At 27.5% G+C, this 13,473-nt stretch overlaps 1 protein-coding gene across 10 annotated transcripts in view; it reads right to left on the minus strand.

The window, feature by feature from the left end:
- The window catches only part of LOC132928003 (protein alan shepard), a 118,831-nt gene that overhangs the window by 42,009 nt on the left and 63,349 nt on the right, over positions 1-13,473 (minus strand). For all 10 annotated transcript variants that reach the window (XM_060992558.1, XM_060992555.1, XM_060992560.1 and 7 more), the window contains one exon: positions 11,131-11,409. In XM_060992558.1, the coding sequence (XP_060848541.1) occupies positions 11,131-11,409 (279 nt within the window). The remainder of the gene's footprint in view (positions 1-11,130; positions 11,410-13,473) is intronic.

Consider the following 13,473-nt stretch of genomic DNA (forward strand, 5'->3'; position numbering starts at 1 on the left):
ACGTAAACGATGATGATGATGATGATGTTCATGATAAGAATCGTGTGACACGGATAGGTTTGAATAATATTTTACATTTTCAACGAGAACGATGACAACACTATAATATACGAGTATGCTAATATAAACCTACCATGATTAATTTAGCGTAAAAAACTCATTATATTATATTATTACTCATTATAATATATTATTTTAAACGATTATTATCGTTATCATTTTTTTAAAGTTTTTTTTTACTTTTTTAAATGATAAAGTATATTATTTTTAGTTTCATATTTCTGATCGAAATATTGTCCAAATGATTTTGATAAACAAAAATCTAAAATTAGACGAATACATAATTAGTTATAATTTTCTATGTTTAAATGAGAAGAGTAGTGGGAAAACATTTTCATGGTACTACTGTACCATTCCATTCATATAATCTAAACTTAAAATACTTATAACGCTTATAATACTAGTATCTGCTGTTACTAATACTTGTACAAAATAATGTATTCAGGTATTTTGAAAATATTCTATTTTGGAGAAATAAATTAAAAAAGTAAATTGTCTTTGAAAAAGTAAACAACTTAAAAAGCTATAACCATAAAAACAGCAAATAATATTTTTTTTTTCTTCAAAAATATTGTTAAAAAGAAATTAAAATCATGTAAAATAATAATTTTCAGAAATATTAATAGTTAAATAAACTATACCTATCAATAAATGTTTGTACGCATGCAATAGTAAACGAACTAAATAATTTGTAAAATAGACACAAAACGGGAGTTTATTCTCATGCGAACGGATTGACCGATAAGCTCATCCGCTACAGACGACAGCTATAATATACTTTGGTTGAATATTCGTTTAGACACGGTCTTATACATTACATTTTATCTACACTAGAGCCGTCCGCAACGGTCCGTGTGACCGTATCCACGATAATTTAACATTACGTAAACATTATAATATTTTATTATACAAATATTGTAATAAAATATTAAGATTCTGCAGAGCGGTATACTCCGTAGTTGCATTACACCATAATAAAAATAAGTAGGTACAGTATATAACTAACAAGAAAAAAAAATACGACGATTGAAGTTATATTTTGCTCACATTATGACGTTATAGACACGCGAGTAGAAGGGCTTCTACCTATATGTATGTAGCCATATGCTGGTCTGTAAAGGTGTAGAAGAAAAAAACGATAGTATATTACCTATATTATATAATATTGCTGATCGAATTTCTTTATAATATATCAACACCGATCGTGCTCACTCTCATATTGTCCTTTAATAAATATTTATTGCAATTCTAATTTTTTGAATTATTAAGTATTCTCGAGGACCACTATATTCACAAATGGTTTTTATACGATTTAAAGAGTGTACCGTGTCGATAAAAATATGTTTTTCAAATGATAATTACTATTTATATTATAAGCTTAAAGTTCATTAAGGAAATAATTTTTTGAAAATGTTGATGAACATAAATTGAAATTTGAACGAGTGATTTCTGATTATTTATCAAATTATTAAAGTAATAGTCAATATATGAGATTTAAAATTAAATATGAAGATAATAATGATAAAATAATTTTAGTCATCAATATAAGTTTATTGTAATTTTATAATTTTTAAAAACTACCCGATTATTAAGTTAAATATTAGTAAAATAGTTTTTGAAAATATAATCTAGCTATAACTTTAAAATTCCAAAATCAGAATTTAAATAAATGCATAATTAATTAAAAAAGTATTATGAAAATACACGGTGGATCACTATGTATATATATATTACAGTGTTTAACATAAATGACTGATTAATTATTTAATTTAATTAATTTGAATACCTAATAATTATTATAATATACATAGTGATTTTTTATTTTTTAATCAGATCATAAATTATATTACATTATTAGTTAGGTATTAAAATTGCTGTATTTAAATGTTTATTATACTCTGTATAAATACTACTAGAACCATATCGAGGTTTGTGAACAAAATGTAGTCCATCGAATATATACCTATGTATATGATATTTATACGCGTTTTCTGTGACAGTAGCAGCGGGCTACAAACAATACATTCTTGTACATAGTTTTCGTGCTGTCCGAAAAAATATGAACATAATTTTACCACGGAATGATTTAATGTGTACTTCAGTCAGTGGCACAAATACAAAATACACGTGCGGCGATCGAAACTATTTTCTAGCTATCTTTATACTAAGATGTATATATATATATATTATCTTATATATGTATTATATATATGACATACATAGAATCTGTGGTGGCGTGTTTAGGATTTTTCAAAAGAGGAATGTAATTTTATACAATTTCAGCAATGATAAAGAAAAAAAATTGTATTGAAATTTTAACTATTGAGATGTAAAACTTGGTTCGGGTATTTAACCGATGAGTGGGAGAGGGATAAACCAGTGACGACTCTCCTCCCACCATGTCGAATGCGAAAAAAATATGATTATATCAATACTATACTGCTGAAACACGGCGACAGCGTTGCGAGTAAGTACATATACATACATAATATTATACATAACGGCTGTTGTCTTTCGAAAGAAAGTATCGAAAATACAGATTACACGAAGCATTTATAATATTATCATTACCTATGTACCTATTGGCGGAACGAGGTCAAAAATATCGCGTCTCGATAGCAAAAAACATATTCGTCTATACTCTCTCGACGATTTTACGTATTATATATACACAATGTTATTATTATTATATTACTCTACACGAATATATATATAATATCATATCCCGAATTAGAAGATCGACTTACCACTGAATATCATTGTATACATATAATATTTACTGTATAGCTGGTATAAGTAGGTATACACATCAAATGTTTGCAGATCACGTTACCCGCGAGGTACGCAAGTAATTTTAACAATATGTTATACACACGTCGATATCAGTTTGTTTATATTATAATATAGGTACTATACATCGACGTTATTGTTTAATACAAATATGCATTCACCAATATCCGTTGTCACTTATCTGGCGAACCCGCACATAAGAATACCGAATATTAACTCGATATTATTATTCATCGTAGTGATGTTAATATACGCGTAGACAAAATGGTAGGACTATAGGATAAAAAGTGAACAAGTTAATGAAAATAATTAACTCTAGCTAAGTTTATAGGACTCGATATAGTTAAGCTAGAAGTTCATATAGTTAATAAATAATACATTTAACTCACCAAGTTTAAAGTTAATGTGGAAAAACATTGAGTAAATATACTTATTTAATTAGTATGTGCGGATTATATAAAAGTATGTATACGAATATAAAATAATTTAAATCAAAAATATTGATAAATATTTTTAATTTTAATTTGATGGATCATTTTCAAATCATCTAAATAAGCTAATTTATTTCAATAATCTATTATAAGTTCTAGAGATGATTAGAAAAATAACTAACTATTTAAGTTAAAAATTACTTATAAAATCGTATTAATAATTCTTAGTATAATACATAAAGGTATAATATATATGTAACTATAAATTTTTGATATTTAAATCGAAGACCTTAAATCCGTTTATATTTGCAGTACTCATAAAATATATAATAAGCAATACATGTTTCTTGTTTTAAATCGTCATGTTTATAATTGTTATGATATAATTAGAATATTAAAATCGTTCCGTCAAATTAAACATCAGCGCTAAATACATTATTTGCTCTATCACGTATGCCCCGATTACAACGTAATTCTATATACCTATGATCGACATTCGACACACATATCATGACTAATATAAAATATTTTATTATCACCCATACAACAAACCCATGGGCGTAGAAATATGCATTACAAATAGTTTCCGTTCATTATCATTTGACTGCAGTTATTCTCCAGAACTCAATATACATATATTTATCCACATAAGAAACAGTTTACATTGAACTTTAAATATTACATATATGTTATGTTATTATAATAACATTAAAGAAAGAAAAAATAAATATATGTAATGCATTTTTGCATCAATATGTACATGGAAAATATACGCACGAGTTTCAGGTATTTTAACTCACCGACTAGTTTAAGGTGTCATTTAAAGGTTTATAATTAGCTTAACTCAGTACGCAAGACTCATTTGTGGCCATGAAAGTGTAATCACTCTGTATAATGATTATCGTTTAGGAGTGCCAAAATCGCATATAACCACGAAGAGTGCAGTTGTCGAGGGCCATGTGTATAGTACAAGAGGGGGCGTTGGTCTATTTTTATTGCGAATTTCCGTGGCCAACGTCCAGAAAACCGTTTATGTTTTTATCCGGTGTCGAAATTGTAGGACAGCGCATATCTCGGGTGAACTCGTGTTAAATTGATATATTTTTAAAAATCAATCCTCGCTTTACAAAATATTACAAAAATTCATTGTAAATTAGCTTTTATGTGCACAATTTATTATGTATGTTTTTTCTACATGTATTGAAAACCATTCCATTAAAATATGGTTTGAAAATCATGACAGTAATAAATTATATCGAACAACTACATATTTAATTGCTTTATGCTCGGTCAGCTACGGCAAAATAAATTATTGATGGAAAATATTATTGTAACTTATCACATTAAATCAAACGCACTTATACATCTAAATATTAAATACGGGGTAAGCAGTATATTACATACTTCGGTAATATAATTTAAGTACGGTTATGATTACAGAACAAGTTTTAACTATTTTAATATTGTCCTTTTTTAACAAGGAGAAAGATAATGATTTTTAAAATACAATTGTAAACAACGTGTAATTTAATTTACAACCCACTTGTATAAACCCTATGTAAACTTCAAAAGTAACTTGTTAATAAATAAACTTGTTTAATTAGGTAACTAAAGATGTGTTGATAAGTGTTTTTGATCTTCAAAAAGTAATAAATAAATAAATTGAATAGGCACCTATACAACGAGTCTTAATCCATCACAGTTTATGCTAAATTAAACAAAGAAAAAACAAACTATAATGGTAACAGACGCGTATTTTTGTAAACGGAGTAACCTATGTATATATAATAATGTACTATATGTTTGATGTAACGAATGTAGTCGATACTTATAATAATAATAGTAAATAAATAAAAACCATACTCGTGGGATTTCGAGTGAATGAGTGAGTAAAGTAACTTACAATATGGGTTTAATTAAGTAACACTACCCTATCTGCTAGAGGTTGAATACCGCGGTAATGACTTAAATTTATGTTGAATAGATTGACGGGCAAAAGCAAAACTTCGTAGACTTTTGTCGAGTTGAGCAGTTAATTATATTACTTAAATTAGGTTTATAGAGCTAATTAGTATGCAGTAAAAATGATTCAAATTAAACTATAATAATATGTATAAAGTATAAGACTCGTTAAAATATTTTTTTAAATAATATAAGTAATTACGATGATAATTTTTCCTAGTACTTACATATTTTAACGGTTGATGATATCAACGATAAACAACTGCTATCTTACTCAATAATTAATTTATAATTGAGTTACAACGAAAAATAATAGTAATAATGTACAGTCGCAATAATAAATAATTTCCAGTATATTTTGTCTCTCGTCAGCATATTATGATAAAATACCTAATTATTATTAAAAACCTGAACTTAAAATTTATAAACCTAGTGGGTACACTTCTATACATAAAGGAGCACCTTAAATGAGATTATAATAATAATTAAAACGTCACCACCACCACCGCCACTACCGATGTCACATACGTGAGATTATTAATGAAAATTAACAATATAGGTAATACGTACATAGCTTGGTATATATGCTACTCGTGTATAGCTTTCTACGAAAAAAGTGTACTTAATAATACTACACTATTATAATATAATTTTAATATTTGACGCGTACGATAAAATATTCTTTTGATACCACTCGCCGTTATCCGGTTATGGTGGATAAAAAAAAAGTGACGTGACATTATTAGGGTAGGCGATGAACGTTCGTCGTAATCGTATCGCGTTCTGAGAAGGTTGCGACTTAAAATCGTAAATGGAAGATTATGTTTTACCTATATACATAAATCGTATTCACTGTGCTGTGTTATATATACTATATACATATATACTTATGCATGCACAGGCAAGGCACAAAGAAGACTTATATATACACGACAAATTGGGAAAAAACATAGACTGGTCACTGCGCACGTTATGTACCTATACAGGGTGTATAATTTATGAAAATCTACACTATTTTACCATGACGATGGTATTATTTTTCAAAAACGATTTTATTTTTTTATATTTTATATTTTACTAAAAAGATGTAAATGTTTTATTTTTTTTTTAATATTTTAATACAAACATCTAACACTAAACGCTATTTTTGTTAGGCTTAATAACACTCATCAGGTAATAAAAGTGAAATGGCAAAGGATGCCTCATAAAAGTTCTGATCCGTTACTCTGCTAAACTATACCTAATATTTAATACTTAATCTTTTATTATTAATAAGAAAAAATATTAGATGTTAATTAATAATTAGGCAATACAATTTTTAGAAAAATACTTGGCTTCTGATAATGAAGTTCAAAATTTAAGCTTTGATTAAAATAATGTGCGAAAAAATAAAAATAATAGATACAATATTTGTGTAAATATGAATATAGGCAATATTATAATATAAACAGATAATGTATATGCTATGCTATGCTATACTATACTAAGGCATATTATAAAATCAATAGTATTATACGTATTATATTATTATCATTATTATTGTTGTATATTAAATATATACCAAAAAACATTATTTTTTTTAAAATACATAAAAATCTTAGAAAATTAATGTGGCCGTGTAAATGCATCACCCAGTATATAAATTCGTATAAGAGAAGAGTCTAGGGTCGAAAAAATAATTCGATATCCTGTAAACATTTCGTATAATAAAGTCACACGCGCGCGCTCGCGCATGTGTACAGTGTTTTTTTTCGTAAGTGAAACGTTATACTCCGCCGTACACTCGCGAGCCACCTTTTGCACTTGGATTTCATCGACGTGCCCACTTACTGCAAACCGAAATAATAATATATAACTATGACGAACGTCTCTTGAGCGTGTGTTTCGGTTTGACATAGTGTTACGCGAATACGAAAAGTAAAGTGTGTCTAAAATATATTTTTACGTAACGAACAGGTTCACCTTCGGAGCCGCAATAGTATATAATATATAGAACTGCACCGCAGCGGCGACTGTGACACGTGAGTATTGGGAACGACCAAATTCATCGCAAGACATAAATATAATATATACAATATACATGTATCTAGCTATATTATAATTATGTGTATTCTGTGTAGGTGTGAATATGACATGTAAACTAAAGCACTTGAACGCGAGTCGCCATATGTTTTTGAACGGACTCGGAAGTTTTTAGAGAAGCGGGTAAATATAATTTGTGTAATATCAATCATTCTGGTTACACGTCTGCTAATTGGACCTTAGATGCAATTTCGAAACACAATATTTAAAATATAAAATCGTTAACCTATCGAAACGAACGCTCTTTCCGAAACATATTTTAATAGTAAATAGGTACCTACAGTTGTTTTGTATGTAAGCGCAAAACCTGTGTCTTAACTAATGGCTTGCCCCAATTCGTATATTCGACAACTATTTTGTTATATATAAGTACCTATAGTACGCTCTACTCTGAAATTGTAACGACTTAATCGTCGGCGACTGAGGTTCGAGATGCAGTAATCTCGTATATTGTGGTATTAGATGAGTTTGAAAAGTTTTACCCGTTTTGGTTTTGAAGTAATATAATGCCTATAACGGATTAATCTGCAAAGAAAAGCAGCAGTATGCAGATATATATATATATAAATATGTAAATAACTTGACAACATAAGACCACCTTCAAAAAAAAAAAAATAATAAAAAAAATTGAGAATTATTTGATTTAAAAAAGTGTATATATTATACTTATTATTAGTGTTCGTATAAAATATTACCAACCTTCAATTATATAAATGTAATGAAACTAAATTATTATAAAAATAAATACAATTTATAATATAAATTTAGTATGAATAATATGATTAATAACCACGTATAATCTATTACTTATATTTTAAAAAGATTGAAACAGAGGAATTTAAATTAAAGTACGTGCTAAGACTAATTATTTACATATCATTTAATAATTTAATAATAACTATACAGAACAATACAGCATTCGTTGTTTATATAGATCAGTATAATACATTTTATACAATAATTGTACAATTAATTGTTTGCTAAAAGAATATAACACATGGCATTTACACCATACATGTATATAAAATATTAAAATGTAAAAATTAATTGAGGCAAAAGGCGAGAGTCGAAAATCCTAGTATGTCCTAGTTAACCAGTTTTATTGCTTTTGAAGGTTAGAAAAATTAGTCTCAAAAATTATAAGCGCATTTCTATTGGTATTTTACAAACAAGAATTTATTTATTTTTTATGTTTATCGTTTAAAATATTAAAAATTGGAAAAAAAAAGAATTAAAATTATAAATAAGATGGCGTATTAATAGTATATGTATATCTAAAACATGAAAGGTAAGCTAATGTACATCAAAGTAATTGTGCGAATTTAAGTAGTAAATGATATGTGTGGAACAGAAAATAAGAATAGATGTTTAAATTAAGTTAAGAGAAAAAGTATAGAGGGGTTATAAAGTATAATATAGCCGGGAGAGGGAAGGCGATATCTATAAAAGCCGTCAACCTTGAGTTATAATTCATTCAAAATAGAAGGAAAAATGCAATTAAAGCTTGCACTGCAGTTGCATTTTATGTAGTAGTTACATAATGAACCTACACATTTTATTTAATGACGCCATCGAGTAGTAGAGGGGAAAAAAGCTCAAGGCCGAATTTTTAAACAAAGGCTTGGACAAAAGCCATTTTAAATCCATGTCACGGTTGACACTGCAGTTCAGTGTAATTTCGGTATGTTGAAATGAAAAAGATACATACATCAACCGTCAAACACGACTCGAGAATTGATAATTTTGGTGTGAGTATTTTATTTATTGTTTGTCTTAAAAACTACTATCACACACACGTATAATATAATAAAACAGGGTATTCCAAATTTAGTATGACAAAATTAATGAAATTATATTGCAGATTCTTAAACAACATCCACCATTTTTATCGCACACGATTTCGAAGACCCTATTGGTATCTACACATAGGTCATAGCCATAGGGTTAAAACAAAATTTCATGGTTTTAGTCTAAAGTTGTATAAAATGTAAAATACGTCTCAATATATTTGTGACAAAGAAAGCGAATTTGTCTGCGAGAAATAAAAACATATACTTAATGAGTAAAGAAAAAAATACTCTCGCAAAATTAATGTCGAAAAACGCCAGAGAAGAATACAACGCTATACATATTACATATGTATATGTTTACATATATAAAGTATAATACCATCGTCTTGGCACTGTAATGGTGCGACGGCACATCGTAAATTGTACAATAAATTATTCAAATGAATATGCAAAATAATTTTTACACACATCGGACGTGAGGATTGCTTTTAATGGACGATTTCAGATCTTCATAAACGGCGACGGTTTTATGTTTTATCGTCACAATTCCATTCGCGTTTCGAATAACTTTTTAGCGCGCACAATATAGTACGAACGCACTGCTTACAATCTAATATTATATGGTATTCACAAGAAATATAACTTTACTCGCCTTCCTACAAAGTTTTGCAGTGCATCTTATACGTGCATTTTCGTCTCGGATATGACTCGCTAGACTCGTGATCGTTTATCTTATCGCGGCACTTTAGTGTATAGACAAAAATATATATCAAGAAAAAAAGCGGTACTCGACTACGTAATAATCTTTTTATGCAAGTATTGCAATGTGATGGTGCCGATGGTGGAAAATAAACATAAGAAATGGATTATATATATTTGTGATTATATTATGGTGAGTGGTGACATATACTTCAACATGCTGTACATAAAGTGAAAAAATAATAACAATAATAATAATAATAATAATAAACAAATACTGTTAAGTTTTTTTCAAATTCATCTGCCAATATAAAAAATAATTTAACGCGAGAGACAAGTGGGCAGCAATTTTTTGTTTCAACACATTGAATAATGTTTGTGAATTCAAAGTGTATAATTATTAAAAACATGTTTTTAAGAAAAAAATATTTAGTGTATTTATAATTCAATATAAAATAGTTATTGAAACAACATTTAAAAAAAATAGTATTGTTTATTTTTTAATTCGTTTTTAAATGTAGCTTATTTATAATATACAATATTTATTTTAATATAATATATATATATATCATTTATTCGAATATGTACCGAAATAAGAAATATTTATTATAACACAACTGACGAAAAGTAAAAATGTCATTGACACTAACCAACCTCAATATTTTGTTTTTTTTTTTAATCACACGCAAACCGTGAAATATTCTTATAATGCATTATAAGCTCAGTTCCAACTTATTAACACTGGACTTGTCCTTGAATACTAATAACTATAATTTATAACTGAAGTAGGCGGTAACTGATAACATATATTTTTAATGTTAGAATTAGTCATACTTAATATAAAGACAAATCACGCTTTAGATAAGCCGTTTAACAATAAGCACATAAAAAATATTTACATGTGTATGCATTATATATTATTCTAATTATAATAACTGATATTCCCAAAAATTTAAGTGGGCGAAAAACAATTTTTAGAATACAAAAAGTGTACAAGTACCAAATAGCTAACTTAAATTTCGATACGATTAAACGAATTTCATGAAAAAAATTGTTATCTATCTGAAGTCTCTATATGTGCATAATATAATGCTAAAATGAAAAGGATTTAATGGCGGGGTATGTATTTTATCAAAACCTAATGAGCGGTATCAAAAAAAATATAAATGTTCTACCGATACAACTTATTTTCTTTAAGTATCTACCAATATTCTACCTACATAATTATAGTTACCGAAGTCTGTATAAAACTGTTTCGTGTTCGATAAAATAAAAATCTTAATAAGAACAATACATAACATAGGAAATATACTCACGGTTGTCGGATTGGGGTTGTAGGACGTGTACGGCGACATGGTGGTCTGCGTTACTGGACCGGTTCCGTATCGATACTGTTGGGCAGGTAAGGGAGCCGAGTTCCAGCCGGTCGTCGCTCTGTGATGGTATTGTGTAGGGGCGCCACTAGCATAGTTGCCGGTCATACCGGGCGGGCCACTGTGATGGCCAGGTACCGTGCCCGATTTTCCACCAAAGGTCGTGTTGGTTAAACCTTGGTTACCGCCAGCAGTGTTATAACCACAACCCAACTGTGCGCGCTAAAAAAAGTAAAACAAAAATCGACCAAAATATTATTATTAGGTACTTGCTATTTTCATAAAATTATATTATTAATCTGTGTCTTTTTTTTAGCATTCGAGAGAGTATAAATATAAACGTATCATATGTTATTACAAAGAGTCATTATAAATAAATGCGAATGAATATTGTTCTTGTGATAAACCACGCACACATTACAATCCACACACACACGACCGCATACAGTATATATATACTTCCGGCCTGTGATCAAGGTCGATGACATTAGGATACGAACGATTTCCGGACATGAAAACTTCCCCGCACAAATTTTTTGTTAATACAATATACATATGTAAAATTTAAATATTATTTTGTACTCCCGGGAGAGATAGTGGAATGTATGAAAAAATATAATATTAAAAGTTTGTGTAAACGAACGTAATTATTTATACACGTGAATTTTTTTTTAATGCAAAATAGCTATTTCAATTGTCAGACGCATAAAAACACAAATAAGTAATAATAAATATAACTATATTAAGTAAGTATTACTGGTGCAATAAATAAATAACCGTGCGTTTAATAGCAGGGTACTTCACTAATCGTTATGTATTTCTAAAGTGTATTTTCTTATTTGCAGTACATACTATAGTCACATGTAATTTATTCTATAATTGAGTCAATAATGACTTAAAATTGAAATTAAAAACGATGTAGTCGCAGCTGCTTTACTCGCATGTGCATAGTGGAAAGTATTTTAACCAATTTATAGGCGTAATAAAGATGATACATTGGGAAGCATCTTGAAAAAAGTATTAAAGATCCCGATATAATGACCTTTATACATACATAATTTTAATATTCACTTGAATATAATATATTAAGTATTATTTAAATATTTTAAGCGCAATATTTCGTAATAATCGTTACATATTAAAAAAAAATGTTTTCACAGTAGACAGGTACTAAAGATGTATCTAACTTGTTTTATGAAAAAAATAATATTCTTATTGATATTCTATGCATAGTTCATGAAGCACCAGTAATTTAATTATATCAATTTAAATGTTTAGAATATTTTTTTTCGACTCGTATCACACTTGATCTAACATTAATATAAATTTCAGATGAAAAGTTATTTTATACATTCAACATTTTTATACTTTTCGCAGGAGCTCGAAAAAATTGTACAAGTACAATAATAATAATAATAATAATCTTATAATGATTGCAAAATTCCAATAATTATTTTTATAAATATGATTTTGAATATTAATGAATTTATATTTGATGATAAATAAAAAAAACTATTCATATGCATTTAATGCATGAGAATAAATCAATTTATCTAATTCTCACTAAGTATATACATTATACATAGAATTACACAATGTTAAAATAACCATAATAATTACATGTTTCTAACAAATTGATAATAACAGAGGATAAATTTAATTAAATTTAAAAAAATAAATAAACTTTAGTATACATTATAGTTATTTCATATTTATTAAAATGTTTTTTTATTTAAGAAGACAGCAAAGAATTTATAATATTTACTATCGGCAGATAACACTAATCTGTAATATTTATAATATCAAAAATTCAATAATTTTCTCCTAAAATATTTGTGTTGTAATATATTATATTTCGGTGCGCTAAAATGATGACGTAAATTTATGAGATGAGTTAACCTAAGTAACCACTAACCACATAAATTAGAAACGTGGAATAGAATATAAATATATACACATTAATAATATATATTTATATATTATTTATTTTTTTAAATCAATTGTACTTGAACATTTTTTAATAATATATCAATACAAAACTCAATAACTCTCTATAGTAATATTATATTATACTAAATAATAATTATACGGTATTTATATAAAAAATAGCATATTCATAGTAGGTATTTAAAAATGTAGAATTGCGAAAAAAAAGCGATAAGATTTATACTTTATATTATTAATTTTACAAGTTTTTAATAAATGTTTAATTGATATTTCTTATAATGTCATAATGTCATAATGTCATAATTTATCGTTTTTCTATGGCAAACAAGAATACTCAGT

This window comes from Rhopalosiphum padi, chromosome 3, assembly GCF_020882245.1.
Source record: "Rhopalosiphum padi isolate XX-2018 chromosome 3, ASM2088224v1, whole genome shotgun sequence".
Lineage (NCBI taxonomy): Eukaryota > Metazoa > Arthropoda > Insecta > Hemiptera > Aphididae > Rhopalosiphum > Rhopalosiphum padi.